Raw genomic sequence first — 27,937 nt, 5'->3', positions numbered from 1 at the left:
CCTCTGCCTGTTTTCCCTCTCTCACTGCCTCTGCCTGAAACTCTCTCACTGCCTCTGCCTTGATTCCCTGTCTCGCTGTCTCTGCCTGGATTCCCTCTCTCGTTGCCTCTGCCTGTATTCCCTCTCTCACTGCCTCTGCCTAAACCTCTCTCACTGCCTCTACATGAACCTCTCTCACTGCCTCTGCCTGGATTCCCTCTCTCGATGCCTCCGCCTGGATTCCCTCTCTGATTGCCTCTGCCTGGATTCCCTCTCGCACTGCCTCTGCCTGAACCTCTATCACTGCCTCTGCCTTGATTCCCTCTCTCATTGCCTCTGCCTGGATTCCCTCTCTCACTGCCTCTGCCTGGATTCCCTCTCTCGTAGCCTCTGCCTGAACCTCTCTCACTGCCTCTGCCTGGATTCCCTCTCTCGCTGCCTCTGCCTGGATTCCCTCCTTCGCTGCCTCTGCCTGGATTCCCTCTCTCGTTGCCTCTGCCTGTATTCCCTCTCTCACTGCCCCTGCCTGGATTCCCTCTCTCGTTGCCTCTGCCTGGATTCCCTCTCTCGTTGCCTCTGCCTGGATTCCCTCTCTCACTGCCTCTGCCTGGATTCCCTCTCTCGTAGCCTCTGCCTGAACCTCTCTCACTGCCTCTACCTGGATTCCCTCACTCACTGCCTCTATCTGGATTCCCTCTCTGTCTTGTTCATTGGCTGAACTTCCTCCTTTAGTAGATTGTGTTGAATTCCTCCTCTCCTTGCTTCCATCTTAGTTTCCTCTGCTTACCTCTGATTGAGTTTCTTCCTTATTCTACCTGAAGTAGCTGCCTATTGACTTATGACCATGTTCTCTCTCGAATTCTGGCTGCAGTTTTCCTCTACTAACTTCTGCCTAAACTTCCTTCTTCTCCAGTTTCATTCTCTCACTGAAATCTGTCCCTCCCTACAGGGAAAACATATGGACCCAATTTTGAAAACAACTACGAACAGTAGGAACAGGCTCCTGGAGCAACTCTGGACTGGTAAAGCATGCCCTGTCACCAAAAGACCACACTGCTAAATAAATTATAAAATTACAATAGTAGATGCTGAGGTTAATATAGCCAGGAAGTAATTTATTCAAAGCTCTTAACTGCTTTTTAAATGAATGGAAATGTTTGGTCTGAGGAGAGCAAGAACGATGTATCGAACGTGGAAATGCAAATTTAAGGACACGGCTGCAGAGAGTATTACTGTTAAGGAACTTCAACAATGTGTAAAATTCTGTTGAAATTCCATGACAAAGCAAGCTATCTGGCAGCACGACGTGTAGCTGATTCAACATCACAACTACAAATACTCGTCTTTCTGAACCAAATAGTAGTTATCTTATTGAACCTGTTGATCTGCTCCATTTTGTAATAGTCATCCATCTGGTTTAAATAGTTGGAATCAGGTCCTTGCACTTGTTTTCTGGGAGAGTCAGGGAAACATATCCCATTGTCCTTTGCTGCATAAAGGTTACAAAACTCATCTGAAGTGGTTTGGAAGAGACCTGGAAAACAGATGTTAAACAAATTATAAGGGTTTACATGATTAAAATGCCTGTATGTGCAAGAAGAATAACTCGTCAAAGCTTTTAACTTAAAGAATCGAGAACAGAGCTGTGCATGACTGTGTTTTGAAAGGTGACACGAAAATAATTCTCATTGGCATTCTCTTGATATGCGTAGAGTGGCCACCAAGCAGTGACAAATACATCATTTATTGTATAGCAAGTTAAATTGGCTTTCAAATTAAAACAATATGTTTTTTACACAATTGACTAAAATCTTACTCGCTTTCTGCCTTTACCTGACTTTAAAATATCAATTTATTTTGTTGTGCTATACAGTTTCTTTAAACAAAGATATAGAAGTTCATGAAGTTTCCACATTCTTATCAACAACCATTATTACACTGGAGTTGTGGGTGGGGGGGGGGGGGGGGCTGCTCAGACTGATATAACAGTAAGAACTGGCATATAAAGAAATTATCATCCATGGTTTCAAGGAGTAGAAACTCGAAAACCATGGCATGATTGGGGCATGTCAAAAATTAAAAATTTAAGATCTTTTCCCTCCAGCAACAAAATATACGGTGACTTTCATACAACTCTTTAAACTGTTGAAATAATCACTTATTTATCACTTCCAGTTCCTCAACATTCAAACTGAGGAAAATACATGACAAATTATTTATTTATTCAGTCATAAAATGCAAATATTAATGTTCCTTATTTTACTGTTTAGAGTTATGATAATCCTTGAGACGCAATGGACAGTTCAATTTTTTTAGTTGTTATAAAGCAATGATAAATTATCGATGGAATATTCACGGATTTACCTTTCAACAAAGGGGAATCTCAGAATTTAGGAATATCAAATAAAATAAGGAGCTCCATAATCTAGGGCATAATTGAAGCAAATGTTTACATCTCACCTTTTGAGGTTGAGCCCCAACTTAAAATTTATTCTTCAGAATAAATTAAACAAATTTCAAGTTGTACGACTGGTTCTGAAACCTCTTCTAATCCTATTCTCTCAGTTGCTGTGATCTTTCTCTTACACGTGCCATTACGGCATTGACAGTTGTCTGCTGTCTGGAGTCTCAGAGGTGCAAACACTCTTCTTGTTCTGCATATGCCGCACATTCAAGCACCAGCTAGCTTGTCATTTCACCTTTCATTAAACTGCACACTGTCAAATTCGCTTGAAAATACTTATACTTCAATATACTGAAAGTCAAAAAAGTAGTTTCCTCTTCAGTATTTTTAGCAACAGAGTGAACATAAATATAAAGCAGTATTGCATACTCTGTGTCTACTTTATGTCTAGAATTTTTGACCCAACTGTTTATCAGTAATAATGTGTGAAATAAACAAAATGATTTTTAAATCATAATGGATATTATTAAATGCATTCCAAAATGAGAACACTAAATTATTTTGGATATAAGATTTTATATTATTTAAAATATTTTTAATTTCTCTGTTTTGATTGTGTTGCCCTCTTGCTTGTCTTCAAAGTAACAACAGGGTATTTTGAACAAACACTTTCCAGATCCAAAAAGTGCACAGCAATAAACACACAGAGGCTTACCCACCAATTGCTTTGCCCGATTGCTCCCCCACCCCGCCGCCTTTCTGGCTCTGGGAATTTATCATATGAAAAATTGTGTCTGATAAGTCTTTATTTCGGGAACAACAACAGAAAAACCATATTGTTCTGCTCTGTGGTCAAGAATATCACTGTATTGATGCAGTAAACTTCCAGGCCACCCACTGTTACAGAATTGGACAAGAATGCTAAAAGTTTCAAAATTTTTTAACTACATTCTGTAAACAATATTAATTATTCATGCAAATTACAATTAACTACAATTATTTTTGTTTTGGATCATCATAAGGATGAGAAACTAACAAATCAAGTAAGTGGGAATACTTCCCACAAAAATTCCTGTTATTTTTCTGTCTACGTACTTTTAATAATTTATAAAACATCACACCGTTATCTGTAAGTTAAAATGTAGTCAAATAACATTTGAAATTAAAACACTTCACGACTACTAGAGTTGTAATCAATAAATAATTATTTCCTAGCTTGAAAAAAAGAGTAGGATAATTTTCCATAATTTTATTAGCCTCTTTTGCATTTTTCTGATTGGCTATCTTAAATAAATATAGTTAGACTGCTTGTCAATGATTACCCTGTCAACAAAATTTGTCCTCTGACTTTGGTATCAAAACAACAGCTTTCAATTAGCACCGACCTCTGCAAAAGCAAGTGGTGCCATATGCTGATTATAAGCATCTGTCTAACGTCGGAAAATCATCTTGCTCTCCTGGAAAACAGGCTGCTAGCTCGCTTATGCACACCCGAGCCCCATCCATGTCCCAGTGCTAAAGTTATGCTTTCATCTGGTTATCTTCCAACACAACCTGGGTGGTCACCCAAAGCACTTGACATCTTGATGCACTTCAGCAGTTTTACACATACACAAACTTTGTAGAAAAATAAATTTGTCATTCGTCACCACATATGTTGATCTGGGGAGAAAGGTTCCTGTGGCACCAGCTCCTGTGCTGCTTAAGATGCTCCAATTAACTCCTTTGCTTAGTAGAAATGCAATTTTTTAAAAAGTTAAATAGCAATTTGTAAAAAAAAAATGAGGATAAGGTCACTTGGGGTCAGGGATTAGTTAATTTTTTGAGTAGGAAAGAGTACAAAAATTCCCTCTTGTTTTTATTGTTTGTGAATAATATCCACCAAAATCTAATCTGTTATGACTGCCTCGACTTGGAAAATGTAACCAATCCTTCCCAACCCCCCACCCCTCACTCCAATCCTCAGCCTTTCAGTCTGCAGGGAATGTGATCAAGAGTAAGAACCAGCTGTAGGGAGAGAACTATGGTAAATGGTAGATGGTGGATAAAATAATAATATTTTCATTTTCCAGGAAACTTGGAAAATGTGTAAAACCACACCAAAGAAAATTAAGAGCTCTCCTTAAGAAGTTTTTCTTTTAAGAAAAGGCAAGATACCATTAAAAATACATGTCTCGCTGCAGAAGGGCTAATTTCCATCAAGAGAATGAGATGCAAAATGAAATACCATGTATCTGAAATTGTATATTTATTAGAACAAATGAAAAGGAATTATTTCAGCTATTATTCTGCTGTATCATAAAAGCATCTTTTAATTGTGAAAGGAGACCCAGTGGGGTGGCAGCAGCCTTTTCTGAATGTTACGACATCTCCAAACAGGATGGCAGTAGCATCTGCCAGCAGTGCTGAAGCAATGACTTTTCAGTCAGCTTTTCGGTTTGTTTAATGGTGCCCATGACCACCCCCTTTCAATGCAATAAGCATACCAGAGGACCATGGGTTTGCTGTGAATACCCCCCACATTGATTCATCAAAATAGACAAGGAATTATATGATTCCAGGAGTTCATTCAGATATCCTGTTGCCTTTATTACCTGTCATTTGACTTCTGCACGCAAAGTAGAGCTGCTTGCAATAATCTCTGCACAACACTGGAAAGGCCAGTTCATTGTCTGGTGCTCCTTGCCGGTCAGGGAAGTGAAATAAATATTGTGCATGTGGTGAACATTGGGCGCACTTGATCTCCTCCAGCAGCTTTGCACATTCTGTATTGTTTGTAGCAGAAAATATCTGAAAATCAAACAGCAGAAAGAAGTAAGCAAAAGCAAGCTGAACTAAAAAAAAATAACATTCAGATGTGCAGAGAACATCTGCTTCATATGAGATCTTTACCATACCTTCTTGCCTTCAGGAATAGAGATGAAATTAATTTACTTGACAATATGCACTGTACATTTTGCATTATGGTACATTCCCACCTCAAAACTCCACTGTAGGAATTCTCATCGGGAGTTCTACTGATGTCTTGGACTGTAACGTTCCGAGGTACATATATAAAATTTAATAGAAAATAATAACGTCTATAAATGCATCATCAGTTCCCAATAATTACAAATTCCCTTAACTAACATTCAATGTAAATATATTTACTGGAGTGAAAGTAATTACTGTGGGACTGTTGGCAGATTATATGTTTTTGCTTATAAAGTATTGAAGTTACTAAAACTACTTAATAACATTTTCGTGGTTGTCTTGGAATCCTAACTTAATTAATACTTTGTTTAGCATTCAATGAAAAGTGATTTCAAAGATAATTTTGATTTGTTTGTAATCATATGAAATAAACTTCACTTTTTGTTCATAATGCCTTTTTCAATTTGACTTAGTACTGTCTCGATCCAAACCTGGTTTATATATTTTCTCTGGAGAGAAGCTCCATCATTACAACCATCATTGCATGTAAACTGTACTGACATGTCCTGGACACTAACCTCAAGTAAACTGTGTTTAAAATAAAGTGAAGGTTAATCAGAAATAATAACTAATTCCATATCTTCCTGAATATTTAAGTTTCATTTACAAATCAAAGATGGCTTTATGCTCTGTTGAAGGACACAATTATTTGTATGCCATTAAATAAAACAAAATTTTCAAATTCTGCTAACCAGATGTCAATTAGCACACTTCTCTGTTGACCATCATGGACACCAATTAGGTGTTTTTATGGAACCAAACATGCCGCAAGAACTCTAATGAATGGAATAATTTTTTACTATCTCTGGAATGTCTTTTGCTTACATATAAAATAGACTGGATAATAATATATATATTATCTGAAATTAGATCCAGTATTTTCTCTATATATGTATTTTGTGGTGCTTTGACACAGTACGAATTTCACATTTTGCACTGTGTGAGGTCTGCAGGGTATATACCCATGAAGAGTTAGATAGAGCCATCACCATCACATATCCTCGATGTTCTCTCCCACTGGAAACAATAAGAATGCACACACAGCAATACCAGCATGGAGCAACTGGCCCTTTGCGTCTGATGCATGTGTAGATAAGATAACTGCGCAAAAGTTGCAGAAAGATCATGAATTAGGACGAAGGAGGCATCCCAGTCTTTTTTAAGAAAAGTTGCATAAAACCAAATGTAACATTTCTGTGCTTATTATCCTAAGAATTTAAAAATAAACACTGGTAAAGTATGTCAATCATTGCAATTTATATCATGGAAATACATAATTAGAGCTACTTACATGTTCTTGGGGACTCAAAACTATCTCAGTTCGGAACTGCTACGGATATACTAGGTCATCTTGATCACCACAATGAGCCACCAAAGATTGGCAAAGAATGAAACCACCAAAGAAATTTCTGTTAATGGTGTGGATTTTTGACAGCTAACTTTTAAACATTGTCAATTTTGTTTCATATGTTGACTTTTCCTGGAGCTGTCCACAGTTTAATAGGTAAATTTATGAATCCCATCCATTCTCTTTCAGAAGTGACACTCAAAAGTAACTTAGATTGGAAAATCATCACCTCAGTTCTATCCCTAACTCACAATTACATTACTCATGCATTACACCATTAGGGGAACTGCATTAGGATTTGTCCATATACACAGCGGACTTTATCTTCTCAGGCTGCAGTTGAAAAGTGTTTGACATGTGACAGAAGGATTTCCAATCTGATTGAATAAACTACTTAGACACTGCCTCATGCACATTTTGGTCAAAGAGAGGGATTTTATTCCCTTTTCCTCTCAACTAGATAGAATTTACTCATTTTACACTTCAAGAGCCACTCATGATCATACAGCAAACGATTCTTGGAGCTTATTCATAATAGCTTGGGATGCAAATTATCAAAATAAGTGTATTAAATGGATTGCAATGAAACACTTGTTAAGATATTACCCCCAAAAAAGCTGCTGAATTTATGTATAAGAGAAAATCTGCAGATGCTGGAAATCAGAGCACCACATACAAAATGCTGGAGGAATTCAGCAGGCCAGGCAGCATCTATGGAAAAAAGTGTAGTTGACGTTTCGGCCATGTTGACTGCACTCTTTTCCATAGATGCTGCCTGGCCTGCTGAATTCCTCCAGCATTTTGTGTGTGTTGCTGAATTTATGTATATTTTCAAGAAATATGAAGGGAACATGATTTTCATCTATATAACATCTTTTCTTTGAAAATATTGCAACAATTTACATAACTTCTAGTAACATTATGTTGAATACAAAAATCTGGTTTATTTGGGAGTGGGAACTTTAACACAGAAAGTACATCAATGGCAATGAAAAGCACTCCATAAGTAGTCGGAAGAACATTCCTGACAGATTTTTATTGCTATGTCATCAGAGCATCTCAACTAGATGTTGCTCATGATGGAAACTATCCATTAAAAATGAACTCAACAAGCAAAATAAAAGTACATCAGGAGGTATGGTCAGTTTCTTGCTTTCCTGGGATACTATATTTATAAATGGGCAAATAAGTGAAATGCGATGTTAATAAGCATGCATTCAAATATTAAGTTTTGAAGACACCAGAGAAAATCTGTGGAGCCGGTCTGTATTGACTGAAGAGTTCCTGATATAAACATTGTCTCAAAAGCACGTTCTTTTCATGACTGGGCCAATTTTGAATATGGAACTCATATAGTGGTTCGATGGTACAAAAGATCTCGTGCAAATACAAAACTCGTCGAATTCTCCAATGGCCAAAAATACTAATCATGTGTTGCTATTTGGTTAACTGGTTGCTCTCCCTTTCTAATGTTGATAATGGTAGATGGTGAAAAAAAAACAGCGATTTGCATTCATGTTAAGAGTGCAGTGAATAATAATTCACTAACAAATTTATGTTTTTATTGAGTTTCAAGTAGGCATCAAATTGCAAATTAGAAGTACGGACAAATACCAAAGTGTATCTATCTGACAACGATGTACTGTTAACTTCTGACCTTTAAAATATATGAGATTGTACAATGCAGAGTGTTAACTCTATTAACCTAATGTTCTTGCACAATTTTGGCATAAACGTTATAAGTTGCATAAAGTTTAATTGCTGAGGTTATTAACTATCTCCACAGTTCTAATTATACTTTGTGGTTTTATAGTGTATAGTTAAACATTGATTGTTTAATTCTTTGTGTTCACCACAGTATATTTAAGTCTACTGAGTCAGCATAGAACAGGTGGGTTGTCATTTATAAATAAGAAGTATTACAAGGCTGGTACATGGGTGGTCCAGATAACCAGAGGGATAGAACAGAGATTTCATATTGCCAGTGAATGTGATTTGATGCTATCACAGTGGAAACACTGCCTGGGGCTCATTTCTAATGGAAGGCTAATTCAATCTGTTGTTGATGGGAAACCAAACTGATTCCTAGAGACAGAAATATGAATCATGAAAGAAAGGAAGGTCTTCATTAGGGTAACAATGAAGAAATGAGACAGGTGTTAAAAACATTTTAAGGGTGAGAAATGGAAAATATGAATAATAATAGAAGTAAACATAGGCCTCACGCCCCCTCATGCCTCTTCTGGTGTTCAATTGAGATGATGACTAATCTCATCTGTATTATCATCACTACTGTCATGTCCAATCTCCACATTCCTTGATTTCCTTTCTTAATCTTCATAAAAACAATTTATCATAGCATTGAGTGCACCTTGTAACTGGACATTTGCCCTCTGGAACAGAAAATTCCAAAGATTCACAGTGGTCGGAGGGAGTAAATTCCGCTGAATCTCTTCTGTAAATTGGCAACAATCACTGAATTATGCTTCCTTGTCTTAGAGTTCCCCGCTAAGGGAAACATCCGCCCCTGAACTTTTCCTGTCAACCCTATTTAGAATCAATTAGATCTGCTCTCATTCGTCTAAATTCTTGTTAGTTTAACAACATTTTGTGATACAGCACTGTAACAGAGCCTTCCTGCTCAAAATGCCTGTGCTGCCCAATTGCATCCATGTGACCAATTAACCTACTAACTCATATGTCTTTGAAATGTGGGAGGAAATCCACATGGTTACGAGACGACCGTACAAACTCCTTCCAGATAGCAGCAGAACTGAACCGGGGTCACAAGCGCTAACTGAGAGTTAAGCTAATTGCCATGCTGCCAAGCTACACTTCTGTAAAACACTACACCCCCCCCCCCCTGCATTATTCTTAAGGCAAACTGCTTTTCCCAGCAAACAATCTACCAAACTTCCCTGGGACCTACTCTTAGGTAAGCAAACAGACCAACATCTTACATTGTATTCCAGATGCACTCTTTGCACTTGCCCTTTACATTTGCAGCAATGCTTCCTTATTTTTGGCTCTTCCTTCCTGATATTAAAGGCTAACATTCCACTCAACTTCCTAATTGTTCAATGTAAATGCTCTGTGTTTCTTGCATGAGGATTCACTGATTGTCAACATCAGAAATTTTCACACCACTTAATTAACATTCTGTTTTTCTATTATATGAAACATACAAAGTTACAATTCCCCACACTATAAGCCACTAAACCACATTATTGGTCTCACATTAAATAATATTTAATTATGTAGGTCTTTCTAATAATTTACATTCCAACCTATTGGCAAACTAGGTTTATGTTGCTAAACTCATCTGTAAGAAACTAAGGCAGCAGCATTGAATCCTAAGGCACATTGTGAGTTAAAGCTTGTCAATTAGAAAATGAAGTATTTATACCTCTTCCTACTTTCTGTCCAATTGCCCTCCTATGGCTATCTCATATATTCAATTCCAACATCAGTAATACTTACTAATGAAGTTGCTCCATAATAACTTCTTTAATAAAGGATATTTACATTTTCCTGAGAAAAAGAAAGCCCCAAGCCACAATCTACAATAAGAACAGGAATGTGATGGAAACTTCTCCAGTTGTCTGGTTGACTGCATTCCAAGAACTCTGACAAAACCTAATACCATACAGGACAAGACACCCTACTTAACTGTTTAAAAAAAGGGAATTCAACATTCTCTTGATGATCGAGACCTCACTAGGCAATACCTCTCTGTTGGTTCTGTCCTTCCATTAAGGAAGGATGTTAGTGATCTGAAAGCAGTTCAGAGAAGGTTTACTAAACTAATACCTGGAATGGACAGGTGACATATGGGGAAAGATAGGACAGGCAAGACTTGCATCTGCTGAAGTTTAGAAGCAAAAGGATTTGATTGTAATGTATAAGATCCCGATGGGTCGTCATGGGGAGGATGTTTATCATTGTGGGAGAACACATGATGGAGATCAGTTTGAAAATAAGGAAGGCTCCCTTTTGAGGCAGTATTTTTCTCTCTCCTGAAAAGCCTGTGGAAGTAGAGTCTATGAAAATTTTAAAAGAGAGTTAAACAGATTCCCTATAAATAGCGGAGTGAAAGGTTAATGGCAATAAATAGGCACACAGAGTTGAGATCAGCCATTATCCTATTAAATGACAAAGCAGGTTTGAGGGCTTGTGTATCCTGCTCCTGTGTTGTATGTTGCTACCACATTATGTTCTATTTGCTGAAGGGAACTTGAAGGAGTCCAAAGGTTTGGCTTCCATTTGCAAGAATTAATTGTAGCATCCGTGCCCCCAATTTACCCCCGTTCGCCTAGGGTGAACCGCTGTCGCCCTGCCAAACGACAGTTAATGGTACTGAGAGCTCTACATTATGACAGGAGGACGTCCCATCGTGGATCTGGTTAGAATATAAGCATCACAGCTGGGGAACTATCTTCATGAATTGACAATGTGACAGGGGTAAGTTTCAAGTATATGGTCATTCTGCGTATTTTTCTCAAGCATTTATTCTTTACAGAACACAATAACACAATTGCAGTTTTCATGCATTCAGATCCCTAATTTCAATTCAGGAATGTTAATGCTAGAACTAACCATTAGATGGAGCACCATATAGAACGAACTCAAGAGATTCTGCAGACGCTGGAAATCCAGAGTAACACACGCAAAGTGCTGCAGGAACTCAGCCTGTCAGGCAGCACCTGAAAAGAAGAGTTTATCATTTGATGTTTTGGGCTGAGATCCTTCATGTGGACTGGAAAGGAAGGGGGGGGGGGGAGTGGGTGGTGAGGCCAGAAGGTGGGGGGAGGGGAAGGAGTACAAGCTGGCAGGTGATAGGTGAAGCCAGGTGAGGGAGAAGGGAGGTGGGGGAGGGGTGGTGAGAAACTGGGAAGTGATAGGTGGAAAATGTAAAGGTTTAAAGAAGAGGGAATCTGATAGGAGAGGAGAGTGGAGCATGGAAGAAAGGGAAAGAGGAGGGGTACCAGAGGGAGATGACAAGCGGGTGAGGAGAAGAGAAAGGGCCAGAGTGGGAAATGAAAACGAGAGAAGGGACAGTGGGAGAAGTCACTGGAATCTAGAGAAATTGATGCTCATGTCATCAGGTTAGAGGCTAGCTAGACAGAATACGAGTTGTTGCTCCCCTAACCTAAGAGTGGCCTCATCTTGACATTAGTGGAGGCCAAGGACCAACATGTCAGAATGGGAATGGGGAGTGCAATTAAATGGGTTGGCCACCAGAAAATCTGACTTGTTGCCATTGGAGTGTAGGTGCTCGACTACAGAACTACAGTAGCTGGGGGTTAAATAAAAAATGAAATCCTCAGGCTCTCTTCTGTACGTCCCCACAACTGCCACTTTCTTTTCCCCGCCACCCCACCCACCTGCAAAATCACTGATGAAGTTTGCAAACTGCACAACTTTGTCAATTCTGGTCAGGGGAAGCTTGCTGCCAGAAGACTATCCTACCTGGCTGTGAGATGGTTCACAATGGAATGAATAAACCTAATGGCCAACAGAGTAACTTACTAATTTCATTATCCACAATGCACTTTTTCTGAATGAACATTCCTTCAGCATATAAATACAACTCTTCTGGTATGTCTTCAACACATGGTTTCTGCAGGAGAATTAGAACTTAGCGCAATCTATGAAAAGCCCTTGCTATTTGGCTGCAATTCCCCTACACTGAATGACCTGCAGCAACAGTCGTACATCTCAAATCTAAAAGTGCTTATCTGTTATCAGTCTGTCTGATCCCATAAAACATCCTGCCCATTCAGAACATTCTCTTTATCTGATTGCTAAATAAGTGATTGAAAAGTTTAAGGACCCCTAAAATTCCTATTTTGTCCTTACTGTTGCTATTTTATATAAAAACATTGAGCTGCATGCAATTGAACTTAATGCATTGAAAACTACCAATATTTACAGACTATCATAACATGAATTATTTCAGTTTCTATTGATTTATGTAAAACATGTGTGGTCTTCCTTTCATCACAGAATTGCTCCAATTAGCAGACTGAATAATTTGTTGTTTTAAAGATGAAGATTTTTTTTCGCTCCTTGACATTTGTTTAATAATTGTCATTAGTGAGCATCAAGTCCAAATTGTGCAGAAAACAGGAACACATTTGATAACATTCACTTGGCTCTGAAATCATTCAAAGTTGTAAATCAGGAAGGATAAATTCCCTAATAAACTCTTCCTAAAATAGCCATGCATTGAGGCAAGCTGACAAACCATCCAAGACACTCGAAAGATATTGGGATAAAAAGCTGCAGAGAAGTACATCTTAAGACATGATTATGCATGATACAATCAATAGCTAGATGTGAGAAACACGAAAATAATTGCTTGTCAACTTATATATAAAATATATCTGGTAAGATTATCTAATATATCAGTTACACTGACAGGCTGTTAACACAGATCATTTACACCCAAAAATGTGGCAAATTTTACCCTCACTTGAAGATTGTTACATTTGGGGAAGTAGACTGAAAGCCTGCAGTGAGACCTTCTACTGATCTGGGAACAGAAATAGTGGGACAAATGCTCACTCAGAAGGGGCGAACATTTGGACAGAGCTTGGACTGAAGGAGAATGATGTTCTCCAGTTTCACCCATTAGTGAACCAACTAACAAACACAATGGTGTTGTTATTCTTTTGCCATAAGCAACAGGGCTCTGTGTGTGGGCAGCAGTTTAGTGGGGAGGAGGATAAGTCGACCCCTTTTTGTTCTATTGATTTTTTTCTATTTGCATGACTTGAGCAAATTAAATGATGCAATATGGCTTTTTGTTACAAAACAAAGTGGTAGAAACCACCCAGACGCATATGTTGATTCGTAGAAGCTGTTTACATGAGAATGGAGTGAAATCCACCGTGAACCTAGCATAAAAATTCGATTCAATCTGGGTATTTCTTATTATGCTGAGACCAACAACGCTGAAACACGAGTTTTGAGGCGTCCCTCGTCATCCCTGACAACTACAGAGCTGCAAGTGTGAAGATGGCAAAAGAACACCTGAACGTTTGCCACGCTTCCATTTTACATTATTTTTGTCCGTCAACACCAAAATGACTGGATCCCCCTTCTCTTGCCCAAGAAAAGTAAACAGAAACATATTACCCCGGCCCCTGCCAGTAATAATCTACTCTTGTTACACGCAGTACTTACTATAAGGTCTTTGATAACTATAACTGGGCTTGCTGCTGGTCTGTGCTCAACCTGTTGAACGCATCATTTGCAGCATGGCATGGTGCATATTTTTATTCCAGCCTGAGTGTGAGCATTTACCTTGGGATCAACGAACTCATGGAAATGCCCGAAGCTGGGGCAGCAGGACAGGCGGCTGTACAGCCTGTGACAGGTATAGCCACTGGGGTCCAGGGCTAGCAGCCTCCTCTCTCTCCTCCTCAGGCGGCGCGGCGTACTCCCATCCAGGCATCTCCTCACCGGAGCTTTCTCACTCCTCTCAAGAAACTTCGCCTCGCTGTCAATAAAGTTAGCGACCACCGCCAGCACCAGGGCAAACCTCAAAGACACCATCGCCTTCATTCTCTTTCTCCAAAATTGAAATATATATTAAGTTTAAATCGTCCTCACGCTTTACTTTTTTTAAAAAAATCACAACTTCCGAAAGCACATTATCTTTTTTTTTCCAAAGGTGCTACATTAAAAGTACAAATCTACGGATCTTTTTCTCTGCCACGGATGTTTCTGTGCAGAGCTGAGACTGAAATGCAGTAGTTGCAGCGAGCTGTCTGTCGGGTGTGAGTGAGCAGCGGCAGCAGCGCGCATTCGGGCTAAGTTTGGTGCAATGTTTTCTCCGGATGGATGTTAGCAGGTAGGTGGCACGCTCTCTACTTCTTTCACTCTCCACATGATGTGTAAGTGTGCGTTTGGCCGCCAACAACCCCACCCACCCAGCAGCCGCATGCACGCGCCCAGCGCCGCCGTCGCCGGAGAAGACAGCGGGGTCGGGAGCGCGCCGTGCGTGTGGGTGGGCGCCCGCACCCACCGCTGGCCCTGGCACCCTCGGCGGGACTGGGAGCCGCTGCTCGGCGCCCGCACCTTCTTGCGAGCTGCGGCTCCCACTGCGGAGAGGGCAGGGTAAAGCGGAGAACTGCAAATTAGCAGCAAGTGGAACTAACACACACCGAAATAAAAGTGCTGCCGCGGGATTCTTCCACTTCTCCCAGCAAGGTTAAAGTACAAATAATCCATGACCTGTTTTTTTGTCGGTGGGACGGTGGGAATACTTTAAACTTTTCAAATGCTGTAGAGATTTTCTTAAAGAAAGTATAAGAGAGGGAGGTTGCGCTGTGATTCTTTAATGTTTTCATTTCTTTATTTTTGCGTTGCATGTACCTACTTAATGCCATTTCGCTTTTTGCCAGTTGCGGGAGAGTTTTGACAGCTTATCGTACGAAGTGATCCCAGGTGAATTTATAAGTTAATGTTCAACCGTTTTCGTACAAGTACAGAAATTAAGAGTTGGAGTAATGAGGTGGATCTGTGAGACGCAATTTACAGCTCAGTTTGACTGACCTGTAAAATGATGCATACGATCCGGATACTCGGCCTGGGTTGCTGCCGTGCGGCTCCGTGTTAGGCAAATGAGGCAATTTAAATTGAATATTAAGCACAAACTGGCGGGCAAACTTGCATCAGCAACATCACTCGTACCTACTTGCGTCTCCGAATGTGGTCTCTCCGGAGTGAGAGTTTGGTCTCCTACCTTTGGTGAGAATTGCCTGGAGCCCTGCATCTTGGCATTTGATGAACTAAGATGCTGACCATCTTTCAGAAGCAATATTAAACCAAAGTTCCCTCTGCCCTTTCTACTTGAGCATAAAAAGCTGCACATTTTAAGAGCAGAGTTGGGTGATCGACCCAGTGGGCGCCACAGTAGGTTAGCGGTTAGCGCGACGTTATTACAGCTCGGGGTGTCCCGGAGATCGGAGCTCAATTCCAGCACCGCTCCGTAAGGGAGTCCTCGTGGAGTGCTTGGGGTTTCCGCCTGTGCTCCGGTTTTCTCCCGCAGTCCAAAGATTCAGAGTAGGACAGAAATCAGAATCAGGTTGAATTTCACTGGCTTATGTCGTGAAATTTGAGGCTAATTGGTCACTGTAAATTGTCCTGTGATTAGGTATGGGTTAATTGCTGTGTTGCTGGAGCAACGCGGCCGGAAGGCGTATCGCGAAATAAATAAATAATTTATAGTTAATCCTGTATTTCTTTCCACTTTTATTGGAAAACAGTCCATTTGGTCATTTCTCTCATTGTAGTTTGTGCCTTTTCTGTAATACATGAATAAAGAAACACAAGTACTAATGGACATGGCAATACTTGGGGGCATCAAGCAAGAGACTTCCTCTTCTCTGATACTTCCCCTTACTGAGGGGTGGTAGTCCCCACTCAATAAACAATAGCCCCTTGGTCTTTTCACCCACAACAGCAGAGAAGTGAATGACAGCAAGAGGGCTTTCCATGTCTGCAGTTTGCCCCACAAGTCAGTGGGGCTTCAATAATTAGAAATACTAAGGATTGTGTGTAAAGTCTGGAGACTTCTCAGGTAGAGGGACTACATTTGAAAATACATTTTCATTATTGACTTGATCTTGTTGAATTTGAATTGATTTTTTATTGTCACGTACTGAGAAATGGTGAAAAACATTGTTCATACAGATTAATTCATTTCACAGGGCATTGAGGAAGGACAAGGTAAAACTACAGGAGAATGAAAAATAAAATTTAGCAGCTATAGAGAAATTGCAGTGCATATAGATAGTAAGGTGCAAGATCATGACAAGGTAGATTGTGAGGTCAAGATTCCATCAGACTGTACTGGGAAGCTGCAGCCTGGTGGTCAAGAAGGCCAATGATCCAGATGCAAAGGGGAGTGCTGACTCTCAGGTCTCAGAGTTTGGTAATAAGTTTGCTTGGAATTGAAGGCAGAGCTGTAATCAGTAAGCAATTGTCTAGCAAGGGTGTCTTTACTGTTCAGGTGCTCCAGTGATGAGTGTAGGGCCAGGGAAATGGCATCTGTCATTTCAGCAGTAAGTGGCTTGGGGTTGTCTGGAGGCTGGAGTTAAAGCCTGCAATGACCAGCCTCAATTAATGGCGTGTAAACAAAGTTGCTATTCATATCCACATCAGCTAGAAATTCCAGAGATGAAGTAATGTGACATGAATTAACAGAATATTTCCAAAAACTGCTGTTTCTTTTGCATATCTTTGTCATTAACTTGACACAAATAGCATCTTAACCTACGGTTCTCCTGCTGCAGAGACTCAGGCCTTAATACTGTATCCCATTAAACTCAGTAGAAAGGGCAGAAGTTTAAAAGCATAGTTTTCTTTTATATACAGCATAATTATTCCCGTGATGTCAATAGATAATTCCAAAATGGAACAAGTTAAACTTTTTATTCTCTCTTCCATACGTAGTCCATTGTTGGTAAAGATTGTGAAAACACTATTTTTCATTTTCCTTCTGTCTTTTTTTCTTGGTCTAATCACTTTTTTCTCTCTTTATTTTGCTATTTGAACCTTTTATACTCTTTGTCTCTTTCTCACGTAAATTAAAAGTCACTATTCACAATTGGTCTCACAGTTTAACAAGACCCCAGAATTTTTGCTCTGTTATTATGAGTTAGGACTTAAGACAGGTTACAGCCTAAGCTCATGTGAACTGGGGAATATGGGATAAAGACTGACAAATGCAGCGCGATGTCAGTTAGTCAATGCCAGCAAGATTTAGTTCATTATTGAAATGCAGCTTATACAACAACTTATCAGATAACAGGTTATGTAAGAATTTCTTGGACCATCTATGCCACTGTATTATTGCGTTTGCCAGAACTGTATTTAAGACATTTAACATAACTCAGTCCCCATAAAACTCAATAGCAATTGTAACTTTCCCCAACGGCCAGCTGATTATTTGACTTGAAGTTAATGGCAATGGTGACCTCGTAGAAATTTCAACAACAATAACTTTTCCACTATTAGTATGAATAACAGTAATTAGTTTCTTTAACTGGGTTTTTACTCTTGTATGGAAAGAAATATATCTGTACTTTGCTTCAAGCACATTGCTCGAATTCTTGTTTCAATTTGGCCAATTATAAATAAAAGCTGCATGGGAGAACAGACAATTGCAAAATTCCAGAAATAATTTTCAATGAAACTAACAAGCAAGATTTACCCACCTGCATGTATTATTAATTCAGATGTTAATCACTGCTTAATCTGTTTGTATTTCCAACACATTGGCCTCAAAGCATTAACAATGGTTGCAATATGACAAGAAAATGAGCACTGAAGGTCAGAAAGGACTTCTCGGACAATACCTGACAGACGACCTGATAGCCCACAACAGGATCTACAGAATGTCCACAGCTGCCATCATTAGCAAGCGTCAGCTCCTTTGCCAGGGAGCATTAAGGTGTGTTGGATGAGAAAGGCTAGGAGATCCAGGAGATACTCAACTGGAATTGCAAGATATTTTTGGAATCAATACCACACCACATCAGATATAAAGAAACAGGTCTGCAGGAACCTGAACTCTGATGTCCACCAAACCCTGTGAGCTAAGGAACAGGTAGTGGTTGGAATGAGCAGAGGAGATAGTGCAGCTTGATGATACGCTGACAGGCTTACATTTTTCAGCTCAGACAGCACTACTTACAATGGAGACACCCAAGGGCTCACCCCACTGAGAATCAATCATAGAGGAGAGCTTATCAATGAAAGAAGCGGTCAGTGGGACTGGTGGGAATACTGCAAAAAGCCCCTTAAACATGGCCCTGGTACGCATATTGTCTTCTGCAACTTCATTACTAATTCTGGTTGGAAAGGTCATATTCCAGCAGAGAATCACCAAGAGCTCAGCACTAAACGGAATCCTTGCTGAGTTTCTAAAACGTGGTCAAGAGCAACTTGAATCACAACTTCACTTTCAACAACTTGGAAGAGGATGTGAGAGGGAACATCAGAGATGCCATAATCATCACCATCTCAAAAGGGGAGTCAGAAATGAATACAGTAAACACGTAAGGGTCTTCCTGCAGTCTGCCTCGTAGAAATTCATTGTAAGGGTCATCCTGAATCACCTCCCCACATTGACCAAAGAGATGTTCCCCAAATTGCACCATGAGTTCCATACAGTAGGGACTCAAAGGGCATAATTTCCACCACACAGTAACACCAGAAGCAATGCAGGAAAGAGCATTAATCATAACCATATATAACCATATATAACCATATAACAATCACAGCACGGAAACAGGCCACCTTGGCCCTCCTAGTCCGTGCCCAACCCTTAATCTCACCTAGTCCCACCTACCCGCACTCAGCCCATAACCCTCCACTCCTTTCCTGTCCATATACCTATCCAATTTTACCTTAAATGACACAACTGAACTGGCCTCTACTACTTCTACAGGAAGCTCATTCCACACAGCTATCACTCTTTGAGTAAAGAAATACCCCCTCGTGTTTCCCTTAAACTTCTGCTCCCTAACTCTCAAATCATGTCCTCTAGTTTGAATCTCCCCTACTCTCAATGGAAACAGCCTGTTCACGTCAACTCTATCTATCCCTCTCAAAATTTTAAATACCTCGATCAAATCCCCCCCTCAACCTTCTACGCTCCAATGAATAGAGACCTAACTTGTTCAACCTTTCTCTGTAACTTAATTGCTGAAACCCAGGTAACATCCTAGTAAATCGTCTCTGCACTCTCTCTAATTTATTGATATCTTTCCTATAATTCGGTGACCAGAACTGCACACAATATTCCAAATTTGGCCTTACCAATGCCTTGTACAACTTTAGCATTACATCCCAACTTCTGTACTCAGTGCTTTGATTTATAAAGGCCAGCGTTCCAAAAGCCCTCTTCACCACCCTATCTACATGAGACTCCACTTTCAGGGAACTATGCACAGTTATTCCTAGATCTCTCTGTTCCTCTGCATTCCTCAATGCCCTACCATTTACTCTGTATGTTCTATTTGGATTATTCCTGCCAAAATGTAGAACCTCACACTTCTCAGCATTAAACTCCATCTGCCAACGTTCAGCCCATTCTTCTAACCGGCATAATTCTCCCTGCAAGCTTTGAAAATCCACCTCATTATCCACAACACCTCCTACCTTAGTATCATCGGCATACTTACTAATCCAATTTACCACCCCATCATCCAGATCATTTATGTATATTACAAACAACATTGGACCCAAAACAGATCCCTGAGGCACCCCGCTAGTCACCGGCCTCCATCCCGATAAACGATTATCCACCACTGCTCTCTGGCATCTCCCATCTAGCCACTGTTGAATCCATTTTATTACTCCAGCATTAATACCTAACGACTGAACCTTCTTAACTAACCTTCCAAATGGAACTTTGTCAAAGGCTTTGCTGAAGTCCATATAGACTACATCCACTGCCTTACCCTCGTCAACATTCCTCGTAACTTCTTCAAAAAATTCAATAAGGTTTATCAAACAAATAACGCAATGACTTTTTTCATCTCACTAAAACTTTTGATATTGTTGGAAAAAGAGAGAGAGATACCGCTTCTACCTCTTCCAACGATTCTGAGTGAGGCACAGAGAGATCTGTATTTACTGACAATTACCTTTATTGTTCAAACTACCAAGTATGTGAATTCATACACTAAATACCTTGTGCGCACACCTGCTAAGTATCCCTGACTCTCCTGGATAGTCAAAGAATAGCAAAGGTATTACCCGGGCAGAGGAATTTGCTTTGGCCAGGCGCTCCTTGTTCCTCGTGGTCCCGATTCACTCTCCACATGCTTCACATAGGGTTCTTCTCACTTGTATCTGCGATGGTTATTCTTCGAGGTTACTGCCCCCCCCCCCCCCGGCACACACAAAGCATCCACTTTTATATTCATTGCTTATCAATTCAAATGTCGTATTCCCGTGTCATTGGCCACAGGTCATGTGTCTGGCCTTTAACACCTGGTCATTGGCTCTGGTCCAATCCAGCATCCATCTGTTATCCTCTTCCCATCAAGGGACAGTTGCTGACTCATGGCTCTTTGTTCTCAGACAGCAATGAGTTTGAATCGCCTCAGGCATTCACAATCCTGCATGTTATAGCCAACCAAAGAACACATCACAAATAACCCCTTATTTGGAAATGACCTCCAGTCTAGCAGATTACCTGAAGAGTCTTTGTGTCTTCTTTAAAACACTAATCAAGCCCAGCATGTCAAGCTCACAAAATGGCGAATCGAGTGTCTTCACAAAATGGCAGCCTCCATCCCCCAAACACTAGGCAAGAATAAAGACTGCTTCCACTGTCCTTGATTCATTTGAATTCACTGATTTGAAGATTGTCATTCTTTCTGGCCAAAATATCCCTCCTCTTGATCCAAAGATTTATCTTAGGATCACTATCCTCCTCTATTCTATTGACCATCCACTGGATTGCCATGGATCCCTAGCAGGTGTGCTGCACTTACTTTATAACTTTTACTTACTAAATTCATACAATTTTTATATTGGCCATCTTTTTTCAGTAGTACAAAATCATTCCCCTCTACCTTTTGCATAATTTCAGCCTTCCATCTTCTGCGTTTATACACATTAAATAATACAATCATCAGTGTGCAAAAAATTATTACTGCAACATGTGAGATTATCCTCACCCATGGATGAATTTGAACATTTGATGCTCAATTCCAAAATTTATCCCAAAAGTCTAAGTCACTCAACATTTCATTTGCCTTCTCAGCATGTGTCTTAATAACTTTTGAATGTTCAGACCACTGACGAATCATTTCCTTTGCCTCCTCACCACTCGTGTCCAGTTTGCAGTCAAATGAGGAATCGGTGGCAACTCAGTTACAACATAGTCCCACAAATATCAATCTGTATCAGTTCGTTGGATTGAAAGACTTTCCTCCACTACCTTCTCCACTGCTGGTTTAGGCAAAGTTTGTCCTCCAATAGTCAAATTTAAAGTCACATCCTCAATTGCAACATTGTCACTTTCCAAAGGAAACTCTTTCCATCCTTTGGTATAATTCATAGCTGATGTTGCTATATGTTTGTCCCACCAGTGCATACTGCAGAAAAGAATCATTACCCACAGGCAAAATAGACAATGAACACTTTTCATAAGTATTAAATCCACAATCCTCAAGTTTTTGTCTAGTCATCTCTTTTGGACAAGCCCAGTGATTTCCCCCCTCAATGACATTTCGATAAATCTATTCCTTTTCTGATACCATTCATAACAATAGTATGTTTTGGTGGGTTGCTTAAGGATATCCAAGTATTCTCATGATATTTACCTACATTGTGAACCCTTTTCAGGGAGTAAGTTAAATTATTTCCATGATGTGGAATGTGGAATACTGCACCCACATAAAACCTCCCTTTATCATCATCACAAGTACCCAGTACCCTATGGAATATTTAATGTTTTATCCACACACATCAAACCATCTACCCCAGCATAATACAAATTCGAGTCTTCCATTTCTTCCACATGCGGCATATTACCTGTATCCATTGAGAAAAGTTTCTTTTGATCACCGAATAGTCTTCATATAATGACGTTGTTGTTGACAAGTTCATCGGCAGTAATGTTTTGGAAGCACAACCAATCATGACCCCAGTCATGGTCAATTCCATCACCATAAAATGCATTATTCTCTTCAAGTTGAATTAAATCTGTAAATACATAGAGGGTAATATCTGCTCTTATTTTCAGTTTCAATCTTGAATTACTTTAAATCCATGTTTCCTATCTGGTTTTCCAACCCATGCAATCTAGGCTCCCAATCATCTTTGAACTCAAGTCGTCCATCTTTTCTCACCCAATTTCGTTTCAAGACAGGAGAGGCAGCAACCAATGTATTTCTCCTTATTTTATTTACACATCTCCCCTGTTTTTCAAACTGAGAAAATGGAAAAAACTCCTCCTTGGTCAGATCTGTTGCCATCTTCTTGGAATAACTGTTCCAAATCAGAACTATTGTGTACATCAATTGTCAAGTCTCCAAAATTGGGACTAACATGTACATCAATTGTTACATGTCGATGATGATAATTTTCCTGTTTCTCCCCCGCCAATTTCAACTGGTTGATGTGGTAGAATCCACTTTTATCTGGAGAAGTTAGCACCCTGTACACTGATGGACTTGCTTTGTCTATGATTTCATAGGGCCCTGCAAACATTGGATTTAAAACTGAAGTAGGCTTTACTCTGCTGCTTCTTTCCTATTTGATGAGTTGCCACATAATTGGCCTCTTCCACTGTCTCTACCAACTGTTGTACCCACTTTTCTGACACAATCCCATCTATTTAAGGTTCTGACAAATCTAACCCTAATAACTCCTCTAAACCTTTCATGTTTCTTCCAGTCATGAGTTTATAAGGGGTGTAACCTGTTGAAGATGCCACTGTATTCCTTATTACCATCAACACATAAGGCAGAACTGCTTGCCATGTTGTTTGATTTTGTTGTACCATTTTGGCCATCATGTTTTTTTCAAGTTCGGTTCATTCTTTCCACAATTCCACAAGACTGTGGTCTGTAGGGTATATGAAATCTCTGCTTAATTCCTAAAAGTGCCATGGCATCTTGCGTTATCTGGGCTGTAAGATGTGTTCCTCTGACTCTATAATCCGAGGTAATCCCCAACGAGTAAAAACCCTTTCCAATAAGATTTTTGCAGTAGCTTTGGCTGTGTTAGACTTAGTTGGGAAAGCTTCCACCCATTTGGTGAAAGTGTCTACTACTACAAGGATATATTTGTACCCTCCTGTGGTTGGTGGCAAGGGTCCAACATAATCTATTTGCAAATTAGTCCAAGGTCCTTCCACTGGTCTGGTATGTTGGAGGGCTCCATTCTTTACATTTCCATCAGGATTATATTGTGCACAAATCAAACAATTCTTGACATAGTGTTCCACATCCTCCTTCATCCTAGGCCACCAACACACCTCCTTGATTTTTTCCAGGGTTCTTTCAGCTCCCAGGTGTCCCCATAAATCATGGTACCAATGGATCATCTGATTTCTTCCTAACTCTGGAACCACAAACTTTCCTTCATATAGGACTACTCCATCTTTAACATGTACACCCTTGTATTCTTCATATATTTCTGACCTTACACCTTCTATTATTTTTTTAAAATTCTTTATCCTTCTTCTGCTCCTTGGATAAATCCATAACCTTAATCTGTTGTTCCTTCTGCCTTCCCATCTCCCCAATCTGTGGTTGCCATTCCTGCCCATTTAAAGCACTTTGCTAACTCATCAGCCTTCTTACTCCCCTCAGGAGACAATTTGGAGTGAGCTTTCACCTCTACAACTCCGTATTCTTTTCCCTTTGCTTCTTCAAATATGTATTGCAACAGAGCAGCAGATGGAAGTGGCTTCCCGTCAACTGAAACAAACCCTCTGGCTTCCCATAGAGGCAAATGTTCTGTAAGGCTGTTACAAACATACATACTATCAGAGTGTATGACTGATCCAGGTGGAAAATATTCTGGGTGGCTAACCACGTATGCTACAGCTGCCAATTCTGCTGCTTGTGCGCTCATGGTTTTGGGTAGTTTTAAAGCTATACTATACCTTTCCTGTCCCTGTTCATCCTCTACGTAAATGCCACACCCAGTTCTCCTCTCACCATCCTGTACTGATGAGGAGCCATCCACAAAAATGTTAAAATAGGGTTTTCCCTTCTCCTTTGTGTCTTTGGTCTCAAGCATTATTTTGTCTGATTTGTCTCTACCCCCTCCTGTTTGTTTTGATACAAATAGTCCCTTGGGATCATTTGCTATCAGAACCTGACACTCATCTTCACCACCTTGGTACAGCAGGTTGTCAGCTAACAGTGGTGGCACTTACTCATTTTACAGTTATATTTCTCCCTTGCAACAGCAATGTCCACCTGGCAATCCTGTTTTGGCTTACTGAGCCATCTTTAATCCTTCCATCTAACAGTAATTGTATGGGGGTATGTTCTGTCAATATCTTAAGTGGATTAAGTCCCACTATGTAGTTGAAATGTTGTACTGCCCAGAAAACTGCTAGCAAGTGTTTTTCACATACAGTATACCCCTGTTCTACTGGTGAGAGCATGCGTGATGCATACGCTACTGGTCTTAACTTCCCATGTGTCTCCTGTGATAGGACTGCTGAGAGGGTGTTATCAGTTGTAGCCACCTTCAATGAGAATGGTTCATTCGGATTTGGGGTTTTCAAAGCAGGCGCCATGGCCAGTGCTTGCTTCAGAGCTGTGATAGCCTGGGTGTGTACTGATTTTCATTCCCATGCCACACTCTTTTTCAGTAATTCCATTAAAGGAGCTGCCTTAGTGGAAAAGCCATCAATATGATCCCTACAGTAGCCTATTAGCCCCAGAAAGGACCTCAGCCCTTTCACATCTTGAGGAATAGGCAGTTTCATAACCAACTCTTCGTTTACCAATTTCTCTTTTTCCCAGTGTCAAGGTCATTCCCAAATAATGAACTTCTTGTTTCATTACCTGTGCTTTTTTTAGGATTTACCTTTAGTCCCAATGCATGCAATAATTGCAACAGTTCTGTCAATAGCTGATAATGTTCCTGCTTAGTTTCTGTCTGCAGGAGTAAATCATCTACATATTGTACCAAGCATTCAGTCTTTGAGAACCTCTTTAAGTCTTCCTTTAAATGCTGGTGAAATATAAATGGGGAATTATGGAACCCTTGTGGTAGGGCTGCCATGTATATTGCTGTCCCTGAAAGGTAAATGCAAACTTGTACTGACACTCTCTTTTTAATGGGATAGACCAAAATCCATTGTTTGTATCTAAAACTGTAAACCATTGCGCTTTTTCATTCTGTTTGACTACTGTTTCTGGGTTAGTTGCTACAGTTGGGGCTGTTAAAGGGGTTACTTTATTCAGCTCTTGATAGTCTATTGTCAATCTCCAACTACCATCTGGTTTCCTCACTGGCCATATGGGTGAGTTATTAGTTGATGCTACAGCCTCAGTACCCCATGTTGTACCAAACTCTGTATTACCTTACCCACATCTTCCTCAGCTTTCTTTGGAAATCCATATTGCTTCTGTGGTTTGGGTCGGGACCTTGTATGCACACACTGCCAGCCATCTTTCCGCAGTCATGCTTGTACCGTGCAAATGCCCCTAAGTTTTGTGTAATGATTTGCTCATCTCCTCTGGTTTTATCCATATTTCCCCCATGGTGCAGATTCTATCCTGATATTCACCTACTGGAGTTTGTCTGTGACCTGTATCATTCATACACCGCGGTTGGTATTCGCCAAATCATACAGTTAACTGGATCAAAACAAAGTCCGGCTTTGGCCATGTAATCACTTCCCAGTATATGTTCCTGCTTCTGGGGTAATTCAACTAGCACTATGGAATGTTCTAATGCTATGTCTCCTATTCTAACTTCTAAGGGTGCACTCACATGTCCCACTTGTGAATGACCTGTAAATCCACTTAAGATAATTTTACCTTGTATTTCCCAGTTTGCATTAGTTACGTTAGTGGTGTTGACAGTGGTTTGGGATCCTCCAGTGTCCCATAAAAAGGTAACAGGGTGGCCTCAGACCCAACCATTCCCTAGAGGTCTTCCAGTTTCGTCCCACCTTGTGTCGCACACCCATGTTGGTGAGGCCTGACACCGTCATTGAAGCTCGGGGTACAATCCCCCAGATGGCGATGTCTCCACCACATTGTTTTGTGGGCTTGTTCTGTCTGGCCCCTCCAAGGTCACACCTCATTGCCCTACTCTCCCACTTCTCAGGTTTGGGCATTCTCTCTTGATGTGTCCCTCTTGACAACTATAGCATTTAAACACTCCACCGCCAAGTCTCCCCGTTCTTGACACTGTTTCATTTCCTCTGGTTCTCCTAGTCATTTGATAGTGTGGTGGGGTGATATTTGGAGTGGGTCCCCTACCCTCATTACTCCACGCAGTTGCCTTACCTCCAACAGACAGCAATTTCCCATTAGCGGGTTTATTTGGCCTTTATGTCTCCTTTTCCCATGCTCTACTCATTTTCCTCAGTATCCATTCCTCATTATGTGTAGGGTCAGTGGGATCAAACATTTCTAATGCCTTTTTAGATTCGTTGGTAGAGTGAACCACCAATGTCCTTAACCATCTATTTAAGGGCTCTGGTCCTAACTGGTCTCGATCTACTGTTGTTCCATATACTCCTTGGAACACCGTCCATAAACGGGAGGCAAACGCCGTGGGATGTTCACCTCTCCTCTGGTAACATTTGGCTAGCGCCTCTACAGGATCGACTCTGTTAATACCCATAACCGTCAATATTGCCGTCTTTAATTCCTCATTTGTGCCCCCACCTTGTTGTTGTATATCCGGCAAAGCCAAGTGTATATTTGGATGTAAACACATTATCAATTTCCTTTCCTCGGCGTCATCTAGACCGTGTATTATTCTCTGATGATTAGTGGCTTGAAACAGTTCCTGAGGATCATCTCCGAACCCACAAACTCCGATATCTTTGGCAATATCTCTGAGCTGCTGTACTCCAAACAGAGTAGTGTAGGTTATATTCTGGTTTTGATTTCCTGCCCCAGCTCCCCCCTCTCGAATAGTAACTACAGGGGTTAGTGGTGCTGTTGGCACCGGCGATTCCTTAGTACTGTATGAGGGCAGGGGATCTTCAGGAAAAAGCACTTTGACATTCTCAAGACCATATCTAGTCGCATCATCGGCTAAACTGTTCCAATTTACATATTCACTCTCCTCCCCTCTTTCAGATCCAAAAGCGCATATTATTCCCCTCTGTGCAGAAAGTTGGTCCTGCAGCTTCTGTATCTGCTTTAAACACTTTGTATGGTCACTAATATTACTTCTCTTTTCAGAAACTGATTTCTGTATCACATTTATAGCTGTTTTTAAATCACTGCACTGTTTCTTTAATTCTTCTGCTTGCCCCTTGACTAAATTAGCTTCCTTTTCCAGTTTACTCTGTCCTTTAACAAGTTTCTAGCATTTCAGCTGAAACTGATTCATACTCACCAAATCCATACTTCTTTGTCCCTGTAAATCTGTAAAATTTCCTTTGAGGATTTGTAACTCCTTCCTGAGCATTGTTTTCGTTTTCTAACTCCTCTAGGATTCTTTTGTTTTCGTCTGCTAACTTACCTCTCTCAGTGTCGGCTTTTTGCCGA

General features: G+C 40.4%; 1 protein-coding gene across 2 annotated transcripts; it reads right to left on the bottom strand.

Annotated features, from left to right (window-relative positions):
* Nucleotides 1-498: 498 nt before the first annotated feature.
* On the bottom strand, nt 499-27,937 carry LOC132391590 (hedgehog-interacting protein-like). Of its 2 annotated transcripts, XM_059964979.1 has the most exons (4): nt 27,786-27,937; nt 22,269-22,439; nt 4,978-5,173; nt 499-1,513 (listed from the first exon to the last, which is right to left on the bottom strand). In XM_059964979.1, the coding sequence occupies exons 2-4, from the start codon at nt 22,413-22,415 to the stop codon at nt 1,269-1,271; spliced, it is 588 nt and encodes a 195-aa protein (XP_059820962.1). In that variant the 5' UTR covers nt 22,416-22,439; nt 27,786-27,937; the 3' UTR covers nt 499-1,268. The 2 variants fall into 2 exon arrangements, with proteins under 2 accessions (XP_059820962.1, XP_059820961.1); XM_059964978.1 differs by lacking the exons at nt 22,269-22,439; nt 27,786-27,937 and adding an exon at nt 14,013-14,602 and having other exon boundaries at nt 515-1,513.

This window comes from Hypanus sabinus, chromosome 3, assembly GCF_030144855.1.
Source record: "Hypanus sabinus isolate sHypSab1 chromosome 3, sHypSab1.hap1, whole genome shotgun sequence".
Taxonomy (NCBI): Eukaryota; Metazoa; Chordata; class Chondrichthyes; order Myliobatiformes; family Dasyatidae; genus Hypanus; species Hypanus sabinus.
This window is presented reverse-complemented; position numbering and strand designations above follow the sequence as displayed.